The sequence below is a fragment of the Gallinula chloropus genome (assembly GCF_964237585.1).
Source record: "Gallinula chloropus genome assembly, chromosome: 10".
NCBI classification, from domain to species: domain Eukaryota; kingdom Metazoa; phylum Chordata; class Aves; order Gruiformes; family Rallidae; genus Gallinula; species Gallinula chloropus.
Window position 1 is genome coordinate 22,132,359 of NC_140095.1, and position 21,761 is coordinate 22,154,119.

The window sequence follows — 21,761 nt, forward strand, 5'->3', positions numbered from 1 at the left end:
AATGGCCAAAAATACACCATGGGTTTTTTTTTACAGGCATAAAACCTAACAAAAAATCCTTCTTTCAAACACATCCAAAAGAGAAAGGGTGCTAACAAATCCCTAGGGCCAATTAAGGATGGAAGTGGAAATGAGAATTCAAAGCAATACAGGCTGTAGGACAAAAATATCAATATTCAACTGAATAAACCTCTGGTAGCTGCAGCTTGATGGTTGGGTGTTTTTCCAGTCTCTTGCACCCACAAAACCAATGCAAGAAAGTTCCAGAAAAGGGTGGGAAGTAGGGCCAAAGGTACGACTGATGATAAACCAGAATATGATAGAAAATTATCAAGTAACAGGTTTCCTGGGTACAAGGAGACACTTTTGTCTCAGCACAAGAGTGTGTAAGAATTGAAATACTACATGGTGGAGTTCTACGACCAATACACCATCTGCTCAGATCTGATTGATAAAGCAGCATTTTCATGGTGGTTTTCACTGCTTCACACTACCTTGGGTTCTTCCATTTTTTGCATCACAGAGGTTCTAGATCTCTTTTCCCTCTCAGCCATAAAAGCTCACCTGTGCCTCTCCATTCTACAACACCATCCATCCTCCAGAAAGTCACTATTCCCTAGGACTCTGGACCAAAACCATAGCCATAGGGGCTCCAAACTGCACGTGGGGAAGTGGCAAGTACCAGTTCATTCTCTTTGGTGGAGAAAGGCAACTCAAATGACACGTGCCAGAGCCTGAGATGGCTGTATGGGTGGTGCAGGAAGCTTACTGTTAGAGCAAGATACGTCATAAGCTGCTTTGTCCATGCAGATAAACACAGGAATGATACATACTTGTTTTGAAAACAACTACGGACAAAAAAATAACAACAAATCTTACAACGGATTCTGTCCCACCTCAAAAGGAAAGCTGTGGGGTGTTGCATTATTCTAACCTGTCTTTAGGCATTGCTGTTACCTCGGTGCTCCTGGCCACACCAGACCCCAGGGCGCTGGTCACCACTTGGGACACCAGGAGTAGGCCAGGGACCACCCTGCTGTTACCTCAAGCCCAACTAACTCAGGCCTCCTGCTTTACACTCCCACTGACTGAACTGGAGCTCTGTTCACACGGGTACCTGACAAATATGTTTTGGACATTTTTATTTCATCTGCCAGTCTTCCTTACACACGTTTCAGCAGGGTCACTATGCCAGGAAGTGCTGCATTAATCTCTGCAGCTCAAGGAGAAATATCAAGCACACAACGCAGCTGAGGCCAACAAGAATGTTTGATGCTGTTTCACCACTGCTGCCAGATCTCCAGATGATGTGGTCTTCAGGCGCTCATAAGCCACCCAGGGCTTAGCAGAGCACAGATACGTCCTGGTACGTTTATGTCTGTAACCTGTTCTAGAGACATTCTGACAGACAGTGAAGAAGAACCCACAGCATGAATAAAAGCAGCTTCCTTCCCTTCAGCCTGATCTAAGCCCCACTCCAACCTGAGCCCGGTGTCTCTGGGCTTTCCCTCTGATGTGTGGTTCCAGTGCCAGGTCCCCGAGCGAGGAGCGAGGCGTCACACTACAAGAGTTCTCCTGGAGCGCCGCTGCCTCAGATCCAGTGACAGAGTGATGAGATGTGTGTGTGACAGGAACGAAGCATGGCCTTGTTCTGTGCCTGTGACTCACTTCTGAACATACCCAGAGACAGAGCAGCCAGGAAAGCATCCCAGACATCTCTGCTTAGGAAATAAATCTTGCTTTTCATTAAAACACTTAATTATACCCTAAAACGTAGCACTTCCTCTTAACATCTTAAAGTGCTGCTCAGATAATTGCTTTAGCTTCATAAGCAGCACGACCTTTACTGGGGAGGCCTGAAAGCTGAAGGAGGGCTCTGAGAGGCTGCAGTTACCTTCGAGGTTCATGCCGGCCTGCAGACACTTGCGGTAGCGGCACGCCGGGCAGTTCTTCCTCCGGATCTTGTCAATAATGCAGTCGTTTCTCCCAGCACACAGGTAGTTGTGCTGCCCTGTGTTCACAAAGACAAATGAAATAGCCATCAGCTCTGCAATCACAGAAGCCATTCTTTCTTTCAGTAGCATCACAGATCTGGGGAACATGCAATACCTTTATTTACTGTGCTTTGTTTCTTGCACAAATAACATCAGTGTCTGTGTTATTTCATATACAGCCAAAACACTTTCCTCATATTTAGACACCAAAGCCAATAAATTTAGCTAGAAATCCTATTTTCTGTTTGTTAATATCAGGCAAATTCTAGCTTTAGAACTGTATTTCCCTTCCATTTCTCAAAGCTATCTTCTATAGCAGGTTTCCAATTTCCCTAGACAGTTTCACAAGAGATGTAAATAACATTCACAAACACATTCTGAAAGAACAGACGTAAACACTTCATGGAACCGTTTGGGTTAGAAAAGCCCTTTATGATCCCCCAGCCCAACCGATACAGAGACCGAGACTCCGCTCTCGTCATGCTGAAAGTCACGAAACCTCCCTGGTTAACTTGGAGTCTGAACTGGGCAAACCCAGCTCTCTGCCATGGTCATGGGTTCACACTCAGAGCAAAACTGGCCCTGGCAATATGGCAACCTGAACCCCAGGAACGAAAATAACTGTATTTCTACACCGTTAGGGTAGGACAAGAGCAGTATCTGTTCTTAATTATTTGAATTATGACCAAAGTCTCCATAGAAGATATTTAGAAAAAGGTATCACTGACACAGCCTTCACTCAGACAGGAAGAAGAAAATTGTTTCTTCAGAGGGTAGAAAGCTGCAGCCTTTGACACTATTTCCAAGTCCTGACAGCACAGTATTGTGAGAAAGAAGAGTATTTTCCAAACCCTGAGTTAGGAACAGCAGAGTCTGAGCTCCCCGTACAGAGGGGCAGCTTGGGTAAGGAGTTTCAAGGCAGCTGTGAAAATTCCAGGTATGCAGAGCCCATTACTATGGTCTTAGTCAAACTTCTGCAGTGAAGAGTTTGAAGGTCTTTTAATGATTCAATAATTCTCTAAGATGATACTCCCAGGAAGCCCTTAACGTTTCTCTGAATGACACCCACAAACACACCTTCTTCACTTGAAGAGGTTCCTACATTACTCACCCTTGCAGAATCTTTGTATTTAAGGTAAATTTAAAAATCATGGTACATGATGTTTCCAAGGGGATTTATGTAGAAGTTGGACACCTCAGCATTGCACCAGCTGTGCCACAAGCCAGTGCTGGGGGCTCTGGAGAACTATGAGACCAAGTAAGTCTTTGCTCATTTGAGCACACCAGCATATAAAAAGGTTAAAAATTTAAGCCAAAGGATTTTGGAAGATGAAATAAAGCTGCTGAAGAAGGAGGACAATCCGATCAGAGCAGGAGGCAGAGGCATGGAGAGAATTGGAGGCAGAGAGGAGGTGTGAGGATGGGAAGCAAGGTGAGGAGGTGGAGGTGGTGGTGCAGATCTAGGTTGGCAGCGGTTAACATGCTGGGAGGTGAACTGGGCTGCTGCTAGGACCAGAGAAACTGAATCACAAGGGCTCTGAAGCACCACAAAAATAGGAACCAGCACAAGACACTTTGGCCACCCTGGTTTCCCAAAGAACAGCCCATTTGCGTGAAGAACCACATATAAACACACACTTGCTGTCCCACCTTCATCCCTCCTCTAGTTCTACTCTTTGCTGAAAGAGACACACTTTGTCTTGATTTTCTAGGTACTGATACTTTCAGTTTCTGTGACTATTTCTGTCAAAAAAGGGTTTCAGGCTAAAAGCTGGAGAAGCCATGTGCAGAGTCAGCTTGCTCTGTACACCAACAGGTGCCTGCAGCTATTAATAAAAAGGATGTTGCAGAAACAAATTCTTTCTACATGTGTTCCTCGTAAGAAAAATGCCTGTAAGAGACAGGAGCAAGCTATTTGTTCCTTGATGTGAATACTAGAACTAACAGATCCTGGAAGAGCTCCTGAAACCATCCACAATATCTAATCTGGAGAATCAAGATTGGGATAATCTATGAACAATAAAAATGAAAGCAGAGGTAAGCCTGGAGGAATCGGCTGCAATTTGTCAGCAACAAGCCTGCTTACATTTTAACATTAATACTGCTGATATGAGATGTGGCCAGTCACATCACTCACTGGAAGGAGTTACTGGGTTCATTTCTTCACCTACCAATACTTTTACGATTGAGAATGGGCAAAACCATCCCTATGGCATATCCAGCTGCCAGACAATACTGGTTTTGAGGGATATCCAGTGACCCTATTTTAATCAAAGACACTGATGATTATTTGCTTCAAATCAAGTTCTTGGCTCTAAATGGGGGTGCAACTCCAGACAGACCAGTTGGAGCCATGGGAGAGCCCAGGCGGGTCAGTCAGTGCTTTGTGATTCAGCTCATATTGTCCCATTACAGTCGGAACACGTTCAGCCTCCCACAGAACACACATCCTTTCCCCCCAGACCAGCAAAAACTGCAGCATGAACTTGACTGTTCCGACCTCTCCAAGAGGCTCCTGCTGTGCCCAGCAAGCTGGGAACTGGGAGAAAGTGCTCCTCCTGAAAGACCAAGTGTTGTCTCATCCTTACTAACAGTCTTCTCTCAGCTCGAGTGAAAGCCAGCTTGCCAGACCCTTGGCAGAAGATGAGTCTGGTTCACTCCAAAACACCCAGGATCGGCTGCATGAAGAAGTCATGAGAGAGACAGGAAACCTGGTGAGGTTGTAAGGAAGAATGATGCTGTTTCAGAGGAGAGGAATCGCTGTCCCTTCAGTGATACCAGCAGAGGAACTCTTCTGTGCCTCCCGATACCAGAGCTGAGTGCCCGGCAGTGAGGCACACCCCAGTGCATTACAGACGGCTACTTAGGCAGCCCCAAAATCATGGGGCATTTCTGCTACACACATTACACATTCACATTTAGTTCTCCATCATCTCTATCTTCTAGAGCAATTTTCTTCCTGTGATTAGAGAGAAAACTCAACGATCCAAACCCACACGTGTTCCTGCTCTCCAGCTACCCTGCCAGCATCACAGGTGGACACGTGTGTAACGCAACCAAGGCTGCACAGAACTATCATCACCTTGCACACAAGGGATTGCTCAAGTTTCCCGACTGGTTCTGCACACAAACCAGCTCACATCAGATGTAAAAATCACAACCTTTACAAATCTAACACACACAAATCTCTGCAGGACAAATAAACAACAACAACAGTGAAAGAAAGCGAAAGAAACAAAAGGCAAGACAACAATATGCCCTTTCATGCCGTGAGTGAATGGGAGCATTTTATACATGTAAATGGAATCTGTGCCTCAGATAAGCACACCATTATCGATACTATTTACTATGAAACCATGAGTGATACAACGGGTGGGACTTTCCAGGAGGATTCTGGCAAAGACATGGGTTCCAGTAAGATCAGACAGAGTGGCTCTGAATGCAGATGGTATGTACGTGCATCTTGTGTTTTTAAATTCATCAGAACACATCTTACCTTCCACAGCTCTTTTGAAGAACACTTTGCAGCTGCCACACGTAAGAACACCGTAATGACACCCAGAGGCCTCATCGGAGCAAACGAGACAAAGCTTGGGAGGTGGTCCCGCCGTTGCTGAGGTTGTGGAGGGAGAGGAGCTTACATCTGATCTCATTCCAGGGCTAAAGAAAAGGCATAAAAATACTGCTTATTAAGATCTGTGGGACACTGGCAAACACAATACTCCTAACGGCAAGTGACAGCTTGCCCCTACACTCAATATTACAGTTCTGCACACACAGTTCACTGGACTCCCCAACAGTCAACCAAGGGATAAGGAAAAGCTGTAGGGATTTTTCAGGGCCTCTCTGACCAGGTCAAGATTACTTCCCTGACACATCTCTGAAGCCAAGCTTCTTAAAGGTTAAAATACCAGTGCAAAATTGACTCCTAGAGCACATTCTTACCCCATATTGTTTTCATTACTGCCACGTTCCCCACAGCCTGCACAGTCCTACAAGAGCTTCCTTCCCAGTACCATCACAGTTTCCTACAGGGTTACAATCACACGAGAAGCTGTGCAAATTAAGCCATACACTGACATATATTTATGGCAATGAATAATCATTTCATCCCAGCATTCAGGAAAAGAATATCTACGCTTAATTTCAGGATCTGGTTTTCCTACATAAACATACATGGCATTTACAAATGCAGGGTTAGCTCTTTAACAACAGCAACTCAATAATCATTGTTAGAGCAATAAACTATCATAATCACCTTCAAGCTGCTTCTAATCATAAGGGCTGGACCAACAGTGGCTGTGCCAAAGTTCAGAGGCTAATCCTGTCCTGCACGTATGACCAGGCGAGGCTGCTGATTTACCTGGCGGAGGCCCTTGGCACCTCCTGCTCTAAGCCTTATTCTTGAGTTTATTGTCACACGTTTTAAACTTTAAAAAGCAATTTCTATTCTGTATGCTTAAAGTAATTCCCTCAGAAATCTTTGTCATTTAGCTGTGTTCCAGCCACTGTCCAGATGGAGCTGGAAAATAACACTTCAGACTTTGCTGCCCTCAGTCAGAAACTCCCCCAGACATCCCCAGTCCCTACTGGGGGCTTCCTTTTACACGTGGGCTGGTTTCAAAGCCTGACCAGAGCTGGTCACCCATCTTAAAAGCCAACAACATAGCTCTCAAACATTCACAAGCCCTTTAAAATTCCAGCCCAAAGAAAAACACTCCAACACCTGGGAGGCTTTGCTCTTACAGAGGTCACCTCCACGTGCCAAGCCCCAGTGACCATTTGAGAAATGGCCCATCCAAGGTGACTGCAAGGGCTTCAGCTGTCATGTTCTGGTACTGGGAGTCAGGCAATGGAAGCAGACCAAGGACCGGGAATCATACTGATCAAATCCAGAGGGATACCAGTCAAAACAGAATAAACATGTCAATGAAGTCCGTACTTTGTCAAATAAGGAACCAGGGGGCAGAGAAAAGTGAAAGTTACTTGTGTTAGGGAAGAAAAATGAGGCCACAGAGGCATGCAAAGACCTAAGCTACACGTGGACTCCCCTAAAAACCTGAGTCTGGTATGAGCTGGGGGAGAAGGTGACCTCTACCTAAGCCAGAGCAGCAAAGTAAAGCACCGACAGGAAGATAGTAACAGCTTGAACGTGCTGAGATAGCTGCAGGATGGAGGAGGGAAGAAGAGGTGCTGCAAAGTCGGAATGAGGTATGAGGAGGAAGAAGTGCAGAAGAGAGCCCACCCAGGGAAGAACTGTTCTTTCCAGAACTTGGACATGAACTCAAATCTGCGACCAGAAAATACCCGTGAAACGCCACAATGCTGCTACTCTCCTGCTCTACAAAGAGGGTGACAACCACTGTTAGTCTGTCATCTAACACAGCAGTCACTGTTATGATCTCTGGGTGGCTTTTCCACGGTTCCTAATGTGTCTCCTTTTAAAGAGCAGAGAGCTTTACCAAAATACTAGGGTACACAACCCCGCACCCAACATCCACATCCTGGCAGAAGGCCATTCAACCCAGCCACATGCACTTCGTGCCCTCACAAACACCCGTCTTCAATTACATGCTCACCCTAACTGCTACCAGCACCCCTGCCCCCCCCAGGGGCTCTGGGAACCCATCCCGTGCGGATGAAGGTGCCACCTGCACGGCCCCATCTGCTCCCAGGAGGAAACGGGCTGATAGGAGCCAACGGTCACGGGTCTGCGGGGGAAGAAACCTCGTACGCAGGGGAGCTGGGGGTTCACAGAGTCACAGAATCACAGGACTTGGATGGGACCTCAAGAGATTATCGGGCCCAACCCTCAGATTTAGATCTGCTTCTGCCTCTTACCACAACACTGTGCATGATGGTGTTTGGGTAACGCAACCCAAACTTTCCAGAAACAGGCAACTGGCCCAGTAGCTGCTTTTCTTGTACTAAAAATCTGACTTTAAACTTTGAAATAGGGGCTGGGATTAATGATTTTAAATAAGGAATTGTAACTTGAGAATTTCATTTCATGGAAATGATTAAAACCAGAAAGAAATGGAAGCGTCTTTCTATGCACAGTGTTGAAGACACCTAATTTAGGTACAAAAATTAAACTCTTTATCGCTTACAAATTCCTGACAAAAGCACGTTTAAGGAAACATCCATTAAGGGTCACAGAAGCACCAAACATACCCCCCTGACACTTCCAATCACCTTCAGTTTTTAGGCAGGGCTCATTTTCTGCACCAGTACCACAGAAAATGTAACATGAGAAAGAAAACAGATGATATGACTTACAAAACTAAAAATAAATGATTACATTGATTAATAAAGCAGTAGCCAGCAATCTAATCTGGGCTTCTGGCGTATCTTCCCAAGCCTGGCTGTATCTGATAAGGCCAATATTTACTAACGGCGTGGAGAGCGGCCAGCCAGCGCCAGGCCCCTGGCTGCGTACGACACAGACCTGTGCGCCCGAAACACGGACCCCGGGAGGGACGGCGCTGCACAGCGACTCCTGCAAGAGCCACAGCAAACTGGCTCGAGCTTCAGCATACATCTTCTACCTACCAAGTTACACGTAGCAAAAGACAAACAACCACTTCCTAAGGAAGAGGTGAAGGAGGGAAGTTACACTCTGAGATAATGTAATAATAGCAGTAATAAAAAAGTTACCACTCTGTTATAGGCAGAAGTGTTTTTAAACTCAACAAAGGCCTCACTGTGATTCTTATCTAAAGGAAAGACTCAAAAGCACAGAGGAGAAAGGAAAAAAAATTCCAAGTTTTAAGGGTTTTGTGAAATTTGTAAAGACTTCAATTTTAGGGGGCAAGGTGATACTCGCTTAAGGATACTGAGATCCATTCCCACCTGCTTCCAGAAACTATTTATATATGATCTCATTTTACTTGTTCCTACAGATACATTTATCATTTCCAGTCAAGGGAACATACGGGATAAAATGGAAAGACTTAAGGAAGAGAAGATGCAGCTACAGCACTGAGCTCTGGAGCAATCGACTTGTTTAACCAAAGCGATTTTGGGGTTAATAATTTACCAGAGATTTTCAAACCAGGCTCAAGGTTCAAATTGGCTGAAGTGGGGTGTGGTAACACTCATGGCAGTGTGATGTTTTGCTTCCTCGGGGTCCCCATCACTGTGGGGGCTGGGGACCAGGGTAAGCCCCACGCTCCCTGGTCAGACTGGCAAAGCCGGGCCCCCAGGTAGATGTGACCCCCAAACCTGCAGCCCCACCATCAGCCTCCAGCACTTGAGCAGAAAGATGTGGCCCTGGCTCCTTGTTCTTCTGGTGAAACCCTCCTCTGGCAAAGTGGTTCATGTCTGAAGAACACGTTTCCTTCGTCCTCGTCTGCCTTTACAGCGGAGAACCTAACACCTCCACCACACCACACTGAACACACGCCTGGTGTTGTACTAACATTGTAACAATGTTTTAGAAATATACTGCCCTCCTGGTACTCATGTTATTAAACAGAAGATCTCCAGTGAGATAAAGGAGACAAGACTTCAAGCAGCAAAACCCGCTGCTCATTCACAGGCCACAAGCGATGGCTCTTCACCAGCGAAGGAAACTCAGCACCATGAGCCTCAACCTGTTGTGTCCAACACCATGCCCAGCCCCACTGCTCGTCTGCTGATGGGCAAATTCTTCTTAAAATGCAAATAAATGAGCACCAATACAAAGTTACACATGGGCAATGAGAAGAGGACTCAGTTCATGATTTAAAAACTGAGTGCCTTTAAAGGGAACAAGCTCCAGAGCAGGAGCAGCGTCCCGGGGACCCTGTGGGGCTGCTGGGCAGAAGCAGCGGTCACCTCAGCAATCATCACCTCATAAAAGCAATCCATCCCGAGGAGAAGTTCGGGGAAATGCCTAACACAGGCTTGTCAGAATACAGGCACACAGGTTACTCCCTGGTGCCATTATACATTACAAACGGAGAACAATTGCAGCTGGCTCTGACACCCTGTAAGTCATCACTATCCCAGTCCACCTGCCAGCTCTGGGGAAGGAGGAGATGCCACACGCCAAGGCTGGGAGGAACAGCTCCGAGCCTGCTGTATTTTGAATAACCTTTTGATAAGCCTATGCGTTTTGCTCCTACTTCTAATCTAAAGCTTCACACGTACCCAGACCACAGCACAGCACCCATCAGCCCTGGTGCTCCAGGACAGCCACGGCAGCACCGAGCTAACGTGTTCTTACAAGCCAGTCACTTATCTGTACAAGCAGTATCACCAAACTAACAGTAAAGAAATGATTTTCAATGTCATTGCCATCTGGGCCTCGTTCTTATCTTCCAGCAATGAGAACAATGTAAACACGCGCTGCATACACCAACTGATTACATTTTTTTAATTGCTTACTTATTTCTTTATTAACTAGAGAAACTGCTAATTATTTTTTATACTCTCTTAGGCAGGAAAGCAGTTTGCAGTTGAAGGAGGAAGAAATTTCACAACGTGGTTGCTGACAGGGTACTTGTCATTCCGATACCAACACACAAGTACATTTGCCCGTAGAAAATCATTTCCAAAGTGCCTTTTGCTGGGGACCTGAGCCACCGGTTACGACGGCCTCTCTGTCACTCGTCACGTACTCACTGGGGTTTGTAGAGACTGAAATTGGTACAAGCTGGTAAGATCCAACATCACCCTCGCAGCCTTCAGTCTGTCTGTCCGCGGCAGCACCTCACCTCCTGCCAGCGGGCACTGACCGTGGCCACTCACCCCGAGACTCACACACCCCGGGGTGCCAACTCAAATGTTCCCACTGACTGTCCGAACACACCGACCCCCCAAGCCACAATCACATCAACCAGCCCCACTAAGCACAGGTAGGTTCTGTATTAAAGTTTGATTTCCCGTTCGGTACTTGAAACGGAGAACCGAACCTCTGGGGTAAAAGTGATTACAAGCATATCCCCAGCGATGTGCTCAGAAGTTAAACATCGCCTACAGACGACAGGATTTACCTAAACCCGCAAATAAAAGCATCCAGTATCACTGTTTTACAGCCCTGATGGAAGCCAGGACGATTAACACCGTTCCCTCCATCACACGCCCAGGTAAGTGTCCTGTCCTGACTTGACAAACCAGGAAACCAGACTGAACTAACAGTCTGGGTTTGTGCACGTGCCTGTAACACGACTGAGGTGACACTGACCCGCAGAAGGTGCCACCCAGAAAGGCTGTGGCCAGATTACTTCCCTGTTGGATGCAGAAGCCCGTGGCAGCGAAATGTGTTTTTACAAGAGCCTGGCAGGCAGCATCGTGTCCCTCCTGACACCGGCCCTACATCGGGATAAAGGTTATCCCTTCCTTCGGATGCAGTACTGGGATTCTAACTCACAGAAGCAGTTAAACTATGAGACCTACCCAAAGCAGCAAGGTCTCCTAATGCAGCTCTCCATCTGCAGAACAACACAGGTTTTACTGTTTTGGATAAACTCACCTCAAATACCAGACACATTTTTGCTTTGGTTTCCAACAGCTCCGGTACATCCCAGCAGGATCACTGACCGAGTTCAGAACAAAGCCACGACTTCACACCAAGGGCTTCACACGCATCCGCCACAAAGGATGCTCTGTGTACAAACACTGCACACAAAACAAGCTGCAGTGAACGCCTTTCCTGCTGTATCGGACTGCTCACACCTCGGCACCGGCAAGTTTTGATATCCATGCAGTCCAGAGCCCTTGAAAAGAACCTGAACTGCAAACCTGAGCTCACTCTCCATAAGCATACGAAGAACCAGCATGTAATTCGAAGACCCCACAGACACAGCTTGGAACATACGAAGCCCTTCCTGCCTTCCCCAGAGTGCCCCTGGCTGGAAGCTGGCAGGGCACCGGCAGCCGCAGCGCAGGGGCCAGAGCCGACCACAGCTGCTGGAGAAGGGGCACACTCATACGCTGTTTTGGGGCACTGCAGCCCCCAGCCCCCCGACACGACCTGCTGCTCTGGAGAAGCAGATTGAGGCTCAGTAGGGCTTCAATGGCAAACACGTGCTGTTCAGACCGGGCATCACCGGGAGCTCCTGTCGTTACCGTTAGCAGAGGCAGCAGGGTGGCCATGAGAAGCTGTTACTTCATTTCTCACAAATTATACTCTATTAAACAAAAACCAGCCCTGAGAGCACAGGCAAATATCAATAGCATGTTAACAGCATAATAATTTGCAGAGATTCCTGATCTAGCCCAAGGGAAGCAAACCCACTGCACTATCCAGCACGGGGCCCTGCTGAGCCTGGGGCTCCCTTCTCTCTCTCCCAGAGGCTGGATGCTACCTGCCCCGAAACCCGCGGCCGAGCGTCCTGCTGCCGGCAGCCCAGCGCTCTCTGTATGTAGCACACCAGCTCCTCCAGCAGCTCCAGAGCCCCGGCACCAAAGCCACCCCTTGTCCCCGCTCCGAAATGGCGTCCGCTCCCATTTTAGAGCTCACAGGGGCGAGAGAGGAACATTAACACAAGTGAGCGACGCCACTTTTTCTTCCCTTTTGGATACTCTCCAGAACGTAAAGGTTTCAAGGGCACAGGCAAAGCTTTCTTGGAATGGATAAATGGTAATTGATGTTGCAGCTGCAACCTTAGCTCGAGCTCTTGGGATTTCAAATGTACTACAGCCTAAAGTATTTATGACCAGAATATGATAATTAAATTATATGTTCTAAACTTTTACATTTATTTCAGTGCTCCAGTAAAGCAGCCAAAAAGTCTTACCTTCAAGGGTAGGACTTAATTTCTGTATGAAACAATTTATGCATATTTTTCCAAAGGCTGTGCTTGGTATTTTTAAATCACATTGTGCATCCTTGCTTCCTTAAACAGAGAGGCAGCAGAGCAAGGCAGAAGCCAGTACCTTTATAAATAAAAACTTCACATAAAAATACGGAATCAAATCATCCTATTCCATCCTAATTCTGTATGCTTTGCTGGGTAACAGAACGTGCATTTGATCTGCATATCTTAGAGACAGGTTGTGGATCACCGAAGCCCCTGACTCCCAAGAACTCAACCTTGCAGATACCTCCAGCTTCATGGGCATAGCTCCACAGCCCGTGTCACGAACTACGGTGCAAGCAGGTGTCTCCGCAAGAAGAGACCCCAGCTAGGAAGGCTGCCAGGAGAAGGAACCTCAAAAAATGTAACCAGAATTTACTTTATCATTATTTTTCTCAGTTTAATCATTCCTCACCTGTTCATCTCTGACTGCAGCCAGCACCGTTTCCCATCTCGGCAGCTACCAAGGTGTGTTCTACCTGTGGGACACTTTCTTGGAAACAGTTTCTTCGTTTTCCAAACCTTGCAAACTAACCAAGAGCCAACATCCCCACCAAAACCTTGGTGTCTTAACACAGGTCCTTTAACATGCTCATTTGCCAGCCCACCGAACTCCAGAAGACAGGAATACTGTCGGTATGAGAACAGAGCCACAAGCTTTTAGTTTCTCCTATAGATTAGAAAAATATTTCACTCCTCATTACAGCCCCCTCATTAATGTTGTACCAGGGGAACTGGATTTAAAATATCCAACAGGATTCGTTCCATTAATGACCTCAGTGTGAGCTGTGTGCATCCTCCGGTCCTCGCAGCGCTCAGGCTTCTGTCGGTCCCAGGGCTGCGGCCCCAGGCTGCCCAAGCTGTGCTGCTTGGAAAGAAGGCAAGAGACATCTGGAGAGCTGACTCTACATGGAAAAACAGTCCTGGTGCTGTAAGAAATGCAGTAAGAGGCTAAACTAAACTGCAATGCTCACAGAGCAGATATTTTAGAAGCTGCAGGATAACACTTGCATAGTTAAATTGAGTCATAAAGCTATAAATACATTTAGACTGGTAATTGGAAAGTTCATTTCTGCTATTTTGAAATAAAAAAATCAAGAGTGTGCTGCTGCCAGGGCAGCCCTTTATCAGTAATCCTGCTGGCATACACAGTCCTGTCCAGCACAGGTCGAGCTTTATCAGCCCTGGGTAACGATCTTCCGCTCTGCCAAAACCCACAATTAAAAATTAAAATAAAATAAACACAAATAGGAAAGCAGAAACCAAACCATAGATCTTCTGAGGAGGAGGGAGAGATGGAAACAGGGCAAGAGAAGCAGAAAGGAATGTTTTTTTCCTTAATTCCCTCTGCAGCTCTGTTTGGAAGCAGGACTGGCACTGAGGATGGTGCCCAAACTCCATTCCTCGCGGAGCCTCGCATGATGCGTCCTCACCCCTGGCATAGGCGTTCCCGCTCTCTCCTCAATGAGTGTCTGACATTTACATACAGAGCAGTTTATTATGGAATATTAACCAACGTGTTGCACTCTGGGCTCTGCTTCAGGGGAAAGGGATGGAGAAGAGGGACGGGGATGTGTGCCAATTTTAGGCTCTGGCCTCGGTCCATTTGATGCGGGTCCAGGATGACTCGGTTGACTGTTGAGTCATAGGTTGGTTCAATCAACATTATTTTACATTTGACTAGTTATTGTTCTTTAAACTTTGAACAGGAGTCCAGAAGCTCAGAAAACACCAGTGAACCAAAAAAGAAAGGGGCCAAAGCAGAGTTTAAACAAGATTCTTAAGCAAGAAAAATACTCTCCTTAAATGACATCTACTTTTAGCAGAGACAGCTAAAAATCCCAACCCTACCTCTCAACTTAAAACATCACTGTTCCATTACCAAATAACTGCAACACCCAGTATTAACTTCCAAATTACTGAAGAAGCCCTGAGATATCCTCCTCCCCACAGTAACAAAGATGGGAAGGAAAAGCAAGCAAATTAGTGAACAACTGCAATGTTTTAACAGATGTAAGAATAGAATATACCTGAAATATTAGACAGTCCATGTGCATATTGTTAACTGACTTTAGAATTGAGGTGCAAATAAAATTCACCCCAAAAAAATTCCCATTTCAGTACTGAGGGCAGACTTCTATTCAGGGTAAGAGAAGCCCATAACTACTCTTGGTTTACACTTTAAAAGCATATGTGTGTTTCACATGGATGTGATCACAACTGAACTTGCTCTAGAGGCACTGCATTTAACAAACATCTCAGTGAAGGCTGATTCCTCTTATTTTCAGCATGTTCCCTCGACTCTCTTCCCCCAGCTGCAGATAGCAGGTATATTTTCAGTAGGTCTTGATCCCCTGTAAGGGAAATTCAATTTTATACCCACTTGTTTTCAGAAAGCTGAGGAGCAGCTGAAGGACCAGGCAGAGGAAGAGCTTGAGCTATCTTTAGTAAGAGAAATGCAGGGTGAAGGGAGACTGGGCTTTGTTACAGTCATCTAGTGGAGAGGGAATCAGCTTTCATAACAACTTCCAAGAGCACATAAAACAAACAAAAGCCCATAAAAACATCATATCTTGGGTAGTTTGCTGCAAGACAAAAATACTTCTGGTGATTCTGAGATCTTACTCACAGGGGAGGATGACTGTGAGATGTTCCTCTGAAGGCCAGAGCTGAGGGTCAGTGCCGATACAGGGTGAAGAACTGTGCGAGGTGCCACCCTCAGCGCACACGGGTCACGTTCCTCAGCCGGTCACAAGCAGTGACTTCACTCAAAAGCGTAAAGATTCCTTTTTACCACATAAGAGAGGGAACAGCAATTCTTGTGGGCAAGATAAGAAGCAAACTCAAAATTCTTGGTACCTTAGAAATCAGAAGGTTCCAGAAGGACCAAACAGGGTGATGGCACACTGCTAGGGTCCCCAAGGGAAAGGCTGAGACCCTGCTCCAAACCCTGCCAAAGCTTCTCTTTCATGGTTTATGTTTAGGTTGGGGCATTTTACCCTTCATATCCAGACCTGTGTGTGTACACGACAGCTTAAAACTGCACAAACCGGTCTGAAAAGGATTCTCCACAGTCTCACAAGCACTTCTAATGCCCTTAATAAACAACTTCATCTCGACTGGCCTCTGACCCCTCTGATGCAGAGGATATATACCAAACTGCTCTCCCCCAATGGGAACAGGAAGAAAAGCATGTACTAAGTTCGTTTACTGACACAAAACCAGCCATCCAAACTTGTGCAATATTTCCAGAAGGACAAGCAACAAGTGCTACCAGAGGCCTGCACGATGTGTACAGCAACTGTACGTCCTTGTTATGGCACTTTTAAGGCAACTTTATTGAATTACCTAGCAGACTGCTGTTAATTACTTTTGTCAACACTGTTATGCAATTACAGATACAATTTCTGCTATAACACACATACACAGTAGGTTGTTATCTGCTTTTATTTCCACCTGGCATCCATGTCACACCAAGATGTTTCATCACATCTCTCCTGTTGCACACTCCCAGACTTTACAAGCACTGAGTGTCTTGGGTTTTATTTCCCCATCTTTTAAGAGGTCTTGCCTCCTTTCTCTCTCCTGGGTTTCTCATATTATTTTATCCACTTTCCTCTGCCCTCTTCCTCTACCCCTCCCCGTCAGATGAAGGAAGCTCTATCCCTTCCTCACTGAACCTCACAGGGTTTCCTGGCCACATTGTTCATCTCTGCCTCTTTGTGTATTTTCTCTTCCTGAGCAGCACTGGGAACCCCTCCCAATTTAAACTCCATCTGTAATCTTCATTAAGGGGCTGTTTACCTCTCTCCCATAACTATCACGAAGGTGACTAGGCAGATAATCCCTGAGTCTGCACACACCTCTCTCCACACCATCTCTTCTCTCTGAGAGCATCCCGTGTGTCTTCCAGACTGCTCTGTGCACTGTTTGAAGCAGCAGGATTGATTCAGAAAAGCATTCAAACCTTTCCTGGTGGGAAACTGCATTTTGCTTTCCTGAAATGCACTGTACATGACCCCCGGATCCACTCTTAGAAAGGTCCTTTTACAACCTGTCACTACCTGTCGGTACCTTTCAGTGTCTCTCACTAATTTGGTCACCCAGATTTGCTAGTAGAGTAGGTCATGGTATCTCAAATAGAAAGTGTTAAATGATTCTAATTAGCTACGGGCACTGTTCAGGATTACTTTATGCAGCAGACAGTGCATTCACAGCTGCCACAAGTTTTCAAGCCCTTGCTGTTTAGTTTAGGAAGCCTGTCCCAGTAAGGGAGCTGTAGTATTCATCACGGAGAAATGGAAAGCTATTTACTACTGAACAGTAGTCAATAAATATGAAATAAGGCAGGATGCACTGTGTGGTGATTTTACAAGAGGCTGGAGATCATCCTACTCACCACCCAACAGAAAAAAAAAGGTGTTTAGTTCAGCTTGTCCAGACTATGGTCTGGACTAAAGCCCCAGGTCTTTCCTTCCTCACAAGTCTAATAGAAAAGTGACTGAGAGTACAGGTATTTCATGAGCTTCACCTATTTGTTCATGAAACCAAACAATATAAAAATACAACAATACTGGGTTTTGAGCTGCAGCTAGGAAGGGTTTCAAAGCACAGAAGGTGCTAGAAGAACTTGAAAAGAGCACAAGACACAAATGTGGCAAAGCCAAAGCCACGGGGTAGGAGGGAAAAAAACCAACAAGATTTACTTGCCAATTCCTTCAAATATTTCTGCTGCCTCTCAGATGACCAGACACTCAATCCTACCTTTAAAAATATTTACATAAAGCAAAGGGAAAAAAACAGGATCCATGTGAACCAGCCATCACTGAGGGACTGAGAAGAGGTGCTGCTGTACCCCGTGGGTCTCCCCACCGGCCTCTGCAGCAGAGAGCTCTACACAACACAACCACGGGTGCTCAGGCACCAGAGAGCATCTTGCTCCAAGCCATTTGCTGCCAGGCTTTGGACAGCTGCACACACCTAACAGAAAGGCAATGGACACCCACGTTTCCTGTGCTGATGGCCACTGGCAGCAGCTCTTCCCTCAGCCCACGCCGGTGCCTGGTCCCCAGGCCTCCTAGAGAGATGCACCATGGCTCTTGTGCAATGATAGGAGAGTCCCTGCGAAGATCAAATTCCTTTCCTTCTTAACAGTTGAAGCTTAGTGTGGAAAAGAAACCAAAAGGGAGAACCTGAAACTATGTCTGTATCTGTAAATCACAATTTAGGGATGGCATAATTTTAATTCTTCTCTTTTTCCCCCTCCTCATAATGCTGGTGTCCCAGCCCCTGACTGCTGCAAATGCTGCTCCTCTTACTGCCCCTCTGCATCAGTTCTGAGCCTGGCTTTGGTGTACACAGTCCCTAAACTGATACCTGAGCATACTGACTGTGTTTAATAGAGAAGAGATGCTGACATTCAGAAAGCCTTAATTTTTCACATAAAAAGCACATTGGACAGTGCTTTTATCTGAAACACAACACTCAGATTTTAAATCACCATCTCTCACACTGCCCTCACAATACTGTGTGCTGTTGCTGCATCTTCAACAGACGTTCTCGGCTCTCTTAGGAGATTCTCTCTCAAAAGCTGTTTTACCTTGTAAAGCTTTTCTCAGACTCATGGAGCTTCAGAAAAATTAATCCAATAACAAAACACCTTCACGAAACAGGGAAGTGGTTAATCTTGGCTTGCTGATGGAGGCTGTGACCCAAGCAGCACACAAGCCTCCACACACACCAACAAAGGCAGCGGGATGTGCCCAGCCCCGCAGAGCCCCGCACGCTCCCACCAACAGCCCTGACAACATGGAATTACAGCAGGACTGCTTGGAAGGTGAAGTAAATAACTATGATCAAAGGCTTGCTTTACTTCCAGTTTGTGCTAAACTCTGAGAGACCGTATGGTCTTTGAAGTGAGGACCAAGCCCAACATTTCTGTTGTGTCACTTACGTTTCATCTGAGAAACATTAAACAAAGGTCAAATTGACAAACAAGGAGTTTGCTAACAGGAACAAACTTAACTCTTTGCTGCTGTGAGCTCCTCCCAAAGCCTGTGGCTGAGCCCCTGTCTGAGAAGGGATTCCCTCTGCGGTGTTCCCGATGGCTGTCAATGCAGGGAGGTGTCAGTGTGGGTCTGGGACCCTGTCCCCCCCCGAGGAGGGACCCCATCGGTTTTACTGCCGTCCCACAGCACGCGCTGGGTTCGGTGCTCCCCTGGCCTCGGGAAGCTTCCTCAGGCTAACACAGCCTGACAACGTGCTAACGGGATCTAGCTGAGACATGAGATGGATTTTGAAGTTAAAGTAGTATCTGGACCATGCAGAACACACATGACCTTACTGTTTCAGCACCTCAGAGGACTGACTGCTGAAATGTAACTGAGTTGGTAGCAACAAATAAACCAGCACAGAAAATGGGAAATAAACATACCCAAGAACTAACACATCCTAAGAATAAAATGTGCTTTAAAAAAAAAAGTTTAGGGTCAGACTTACAGTCCAAATTAATTTCACCTAACTTCAGGAGCCAGAGGAGGAACTAATTTTAGCAGCATCGCTACAACAAACACTGAGCCAGTCAATACAGAGAAGCACTACACAGCCAAGAATAACTGAGGCCTGTTTCTCCCCCCCGCTGCCTGATGTAGAAAACTGGACTTTGCATAATTATGCTCTTAAATTTGAGACCTCAGCACACCTAAATTTAGATGAGATTAACCAAGGCCTAAACATAAGTTACACTCAAATTGATATGAGACAATTACTTTGGTGTGTTTTGCCTTTTCTTTTTCTGACACTCAGTGCATATTCATTACATAGCTTTTCCTACCTGTAGTACAGATGCTCCCATTAACCCCTGTTCAATTGCCCAAGACATACTGATCGTCCTCCCAGATGTCACTTCCCAGGGGCCTGTAAAGCTACGGATGCTCAGGACGACTCAGTTCCGGAAGAAAAGCAAAGCAAAGCACCACCAGAGGAGTAAAATAATTGTCTCTAACTGATAACACTAACATAACAAAACCACCAGCTTCTATTATTTATGCTACTTCTCTGTACTTTGGAAGCTGTGGTGTTTTAAAAAGCTTGGAACGGTCACAACTTAAACCATTTTTCCACTGCAACAATCCATGAAGAAATAACAAACAGAGCCAAAGGTCTGTGGTTTTTCATCTTCCTCGTAGATGGCTTGAGCGAGGCCAAGAACCGGAGATAAGCAGGCCAGCCTTTTCAAGGAGAGAATGATAAGTGTTTCCCCGTATTGCTTATTCTTGCAATTTTAATCACAAGTCTTGCAGCATCTGGCATTTCTCCTGGAGCTCTGCTCAAAGGCTGCACTTGGGAGAATCCCTCGTTCCTCGGGAATCCTGTCCCATGCGGACACACGTGGACACTGAAGGGTTAAAGAGGCATCTCCTGATTAAGACAAGCCTCCAGCCATAGTGCTGGTAATGTTTCCCAGTTTTAAAAGAAGAAAATGAAGTATTTTTAGGATATTGAGGGAGGGAGGGAACAAATTCCACAGCTCACGACCAATGCCACGTGAGAAATCCCAGCTCCACGCCAAGGTGGCAGGTTAACAACCAGACTCGAGGGCACGTACACATGGCTGTGTGTGTGTGTGTGTGTGTGTGTGTGCACACCCTGGATACACGTGGAGGTATTTTCCAAACCCCCTGTGTTGTGGGAATATAGCGTGTTCTAATGCCTGAAGCCCTGGAGAGGTTACACACTGGCAGAGGACTAATTACAGCTTTAACTGCATCCCGTAATGCGCACACTCATCTCCTGCTTTCTTCCCCTAAAATCTCTACAGGCAAGGAATAAACTTCTCTTCACTGCTCTGCTCCACAGCACCAGCAGCTTCCTGACTCCACAGTGCTCTCAAGGGCAAGAAATAACAGAATTTATTCTTCTCAGACTGACTTTTTCTGTTCAATATTTTTTAATAAAGCCACCAAGCATACACCCCATAGTTTTATAAGCATTGCAGGGACTGTCATCTGCACAAACAGAGGCCCTGAAAGGACCAGAGAAACCACTAAGTAATCTTCACTGGATGGTGGAGATGGGAAATGGACTAGATAAGCTTTAGAGTGTTGAAGTGTTAAGATGGAACATTAATAATGAAGAAAACCATGCAAAATACTGACAAACAGTTTCTACCAAGTATTATTGCTTTGCAAAGTGGCCTTTAAATTCAGCCCTGGATTACAATACAAGAGGAAGGTTTTCACACGTTTCTGTGAGGCAATGGAAAAGACAGTGGCTCCTATAATCAACTTTCACTCTTCCAAAAACCTCTGCTATTTTCATCTCCAAAACACAGCATGTCAGCTCCTCCTTAGACTTTCTAAGGCCTTGCAAGAAACTCAGGAACTCACAGGGTTAATATGCAGAATTTCCTTTCCTCACCATTGTCACCTGAACTGCATGACTGCCCCTCTTCCTCAGCACCTCTGCTACCCCCACGAAGGCAGCACCAGCCCAGTAGTTGCCCGAATTGCCACGGCTACGACAGACCAGCATCACCTGGGTGAATATGGTCTTTGTTTGAACACATCTACACCTATGCAGATCACAGGAAGAGAGAAAATTAAGGTGGAAGTAGGATTCTGTAGAATAAGTAAACTAAGTGCACAAATACCTGTGCTGCTGCTTCAATTGTACTGCCAAGGGCTCCTCTGATTTCTTTTTGACCTCAAACTAAAGGCCAAGAAGAGAGTTCCTATCCAAGACCCCTGTTTAGGAAACCATGACTGTAAATTCTCTGTAAAAGCAGATTTACTTTAACACCCAGTCACGATTCCTTGGCATACGTGACATCGGGTGAGAGGATGCCATCCAAACACCCTGCCCATATGCTCATCCCAGGCCGAAGAGTTCATGAGCTGGAATGAATAATACACACATTGTGCTGGTGCCTTCGAGAAAATCCTGCTCTGTGGGAAGAAGGGAACCACAGCCACGGACCTCAGTC

The 21,761-nt window shown here is 46.0% G+C and overlaps 1 protein-coding gene across 1 annotated transcript in view; it reads right to left on the bottom strand.

Moving 5' to 3' along the window:
- NR3C1 (nuclear receptor subfamily 3 group C member 1) overlaps window positions 1-21,761 on the bottom strand; it is a 61,828-nt gene that overhangs the window by 16,596 nt on the left and 23,471 nt on the right. The window contains exons 3-4 of the mRNA XM_084268650.1: window positions 5,491-5,654; window positions 1,895-2,011 (exon numbers count right to left, since the gene is read on the bottom strand). Of these exons, the coding sequence (XP_084124776.1) occupies window positions 1,895-2,011; window positions 5,491-5,654 (281 nt within the window). The remainder of the gene's footprint in view (window positions 1-1,894; window positions 2,012-5,490; window positions 5,655-21,761) is intronic.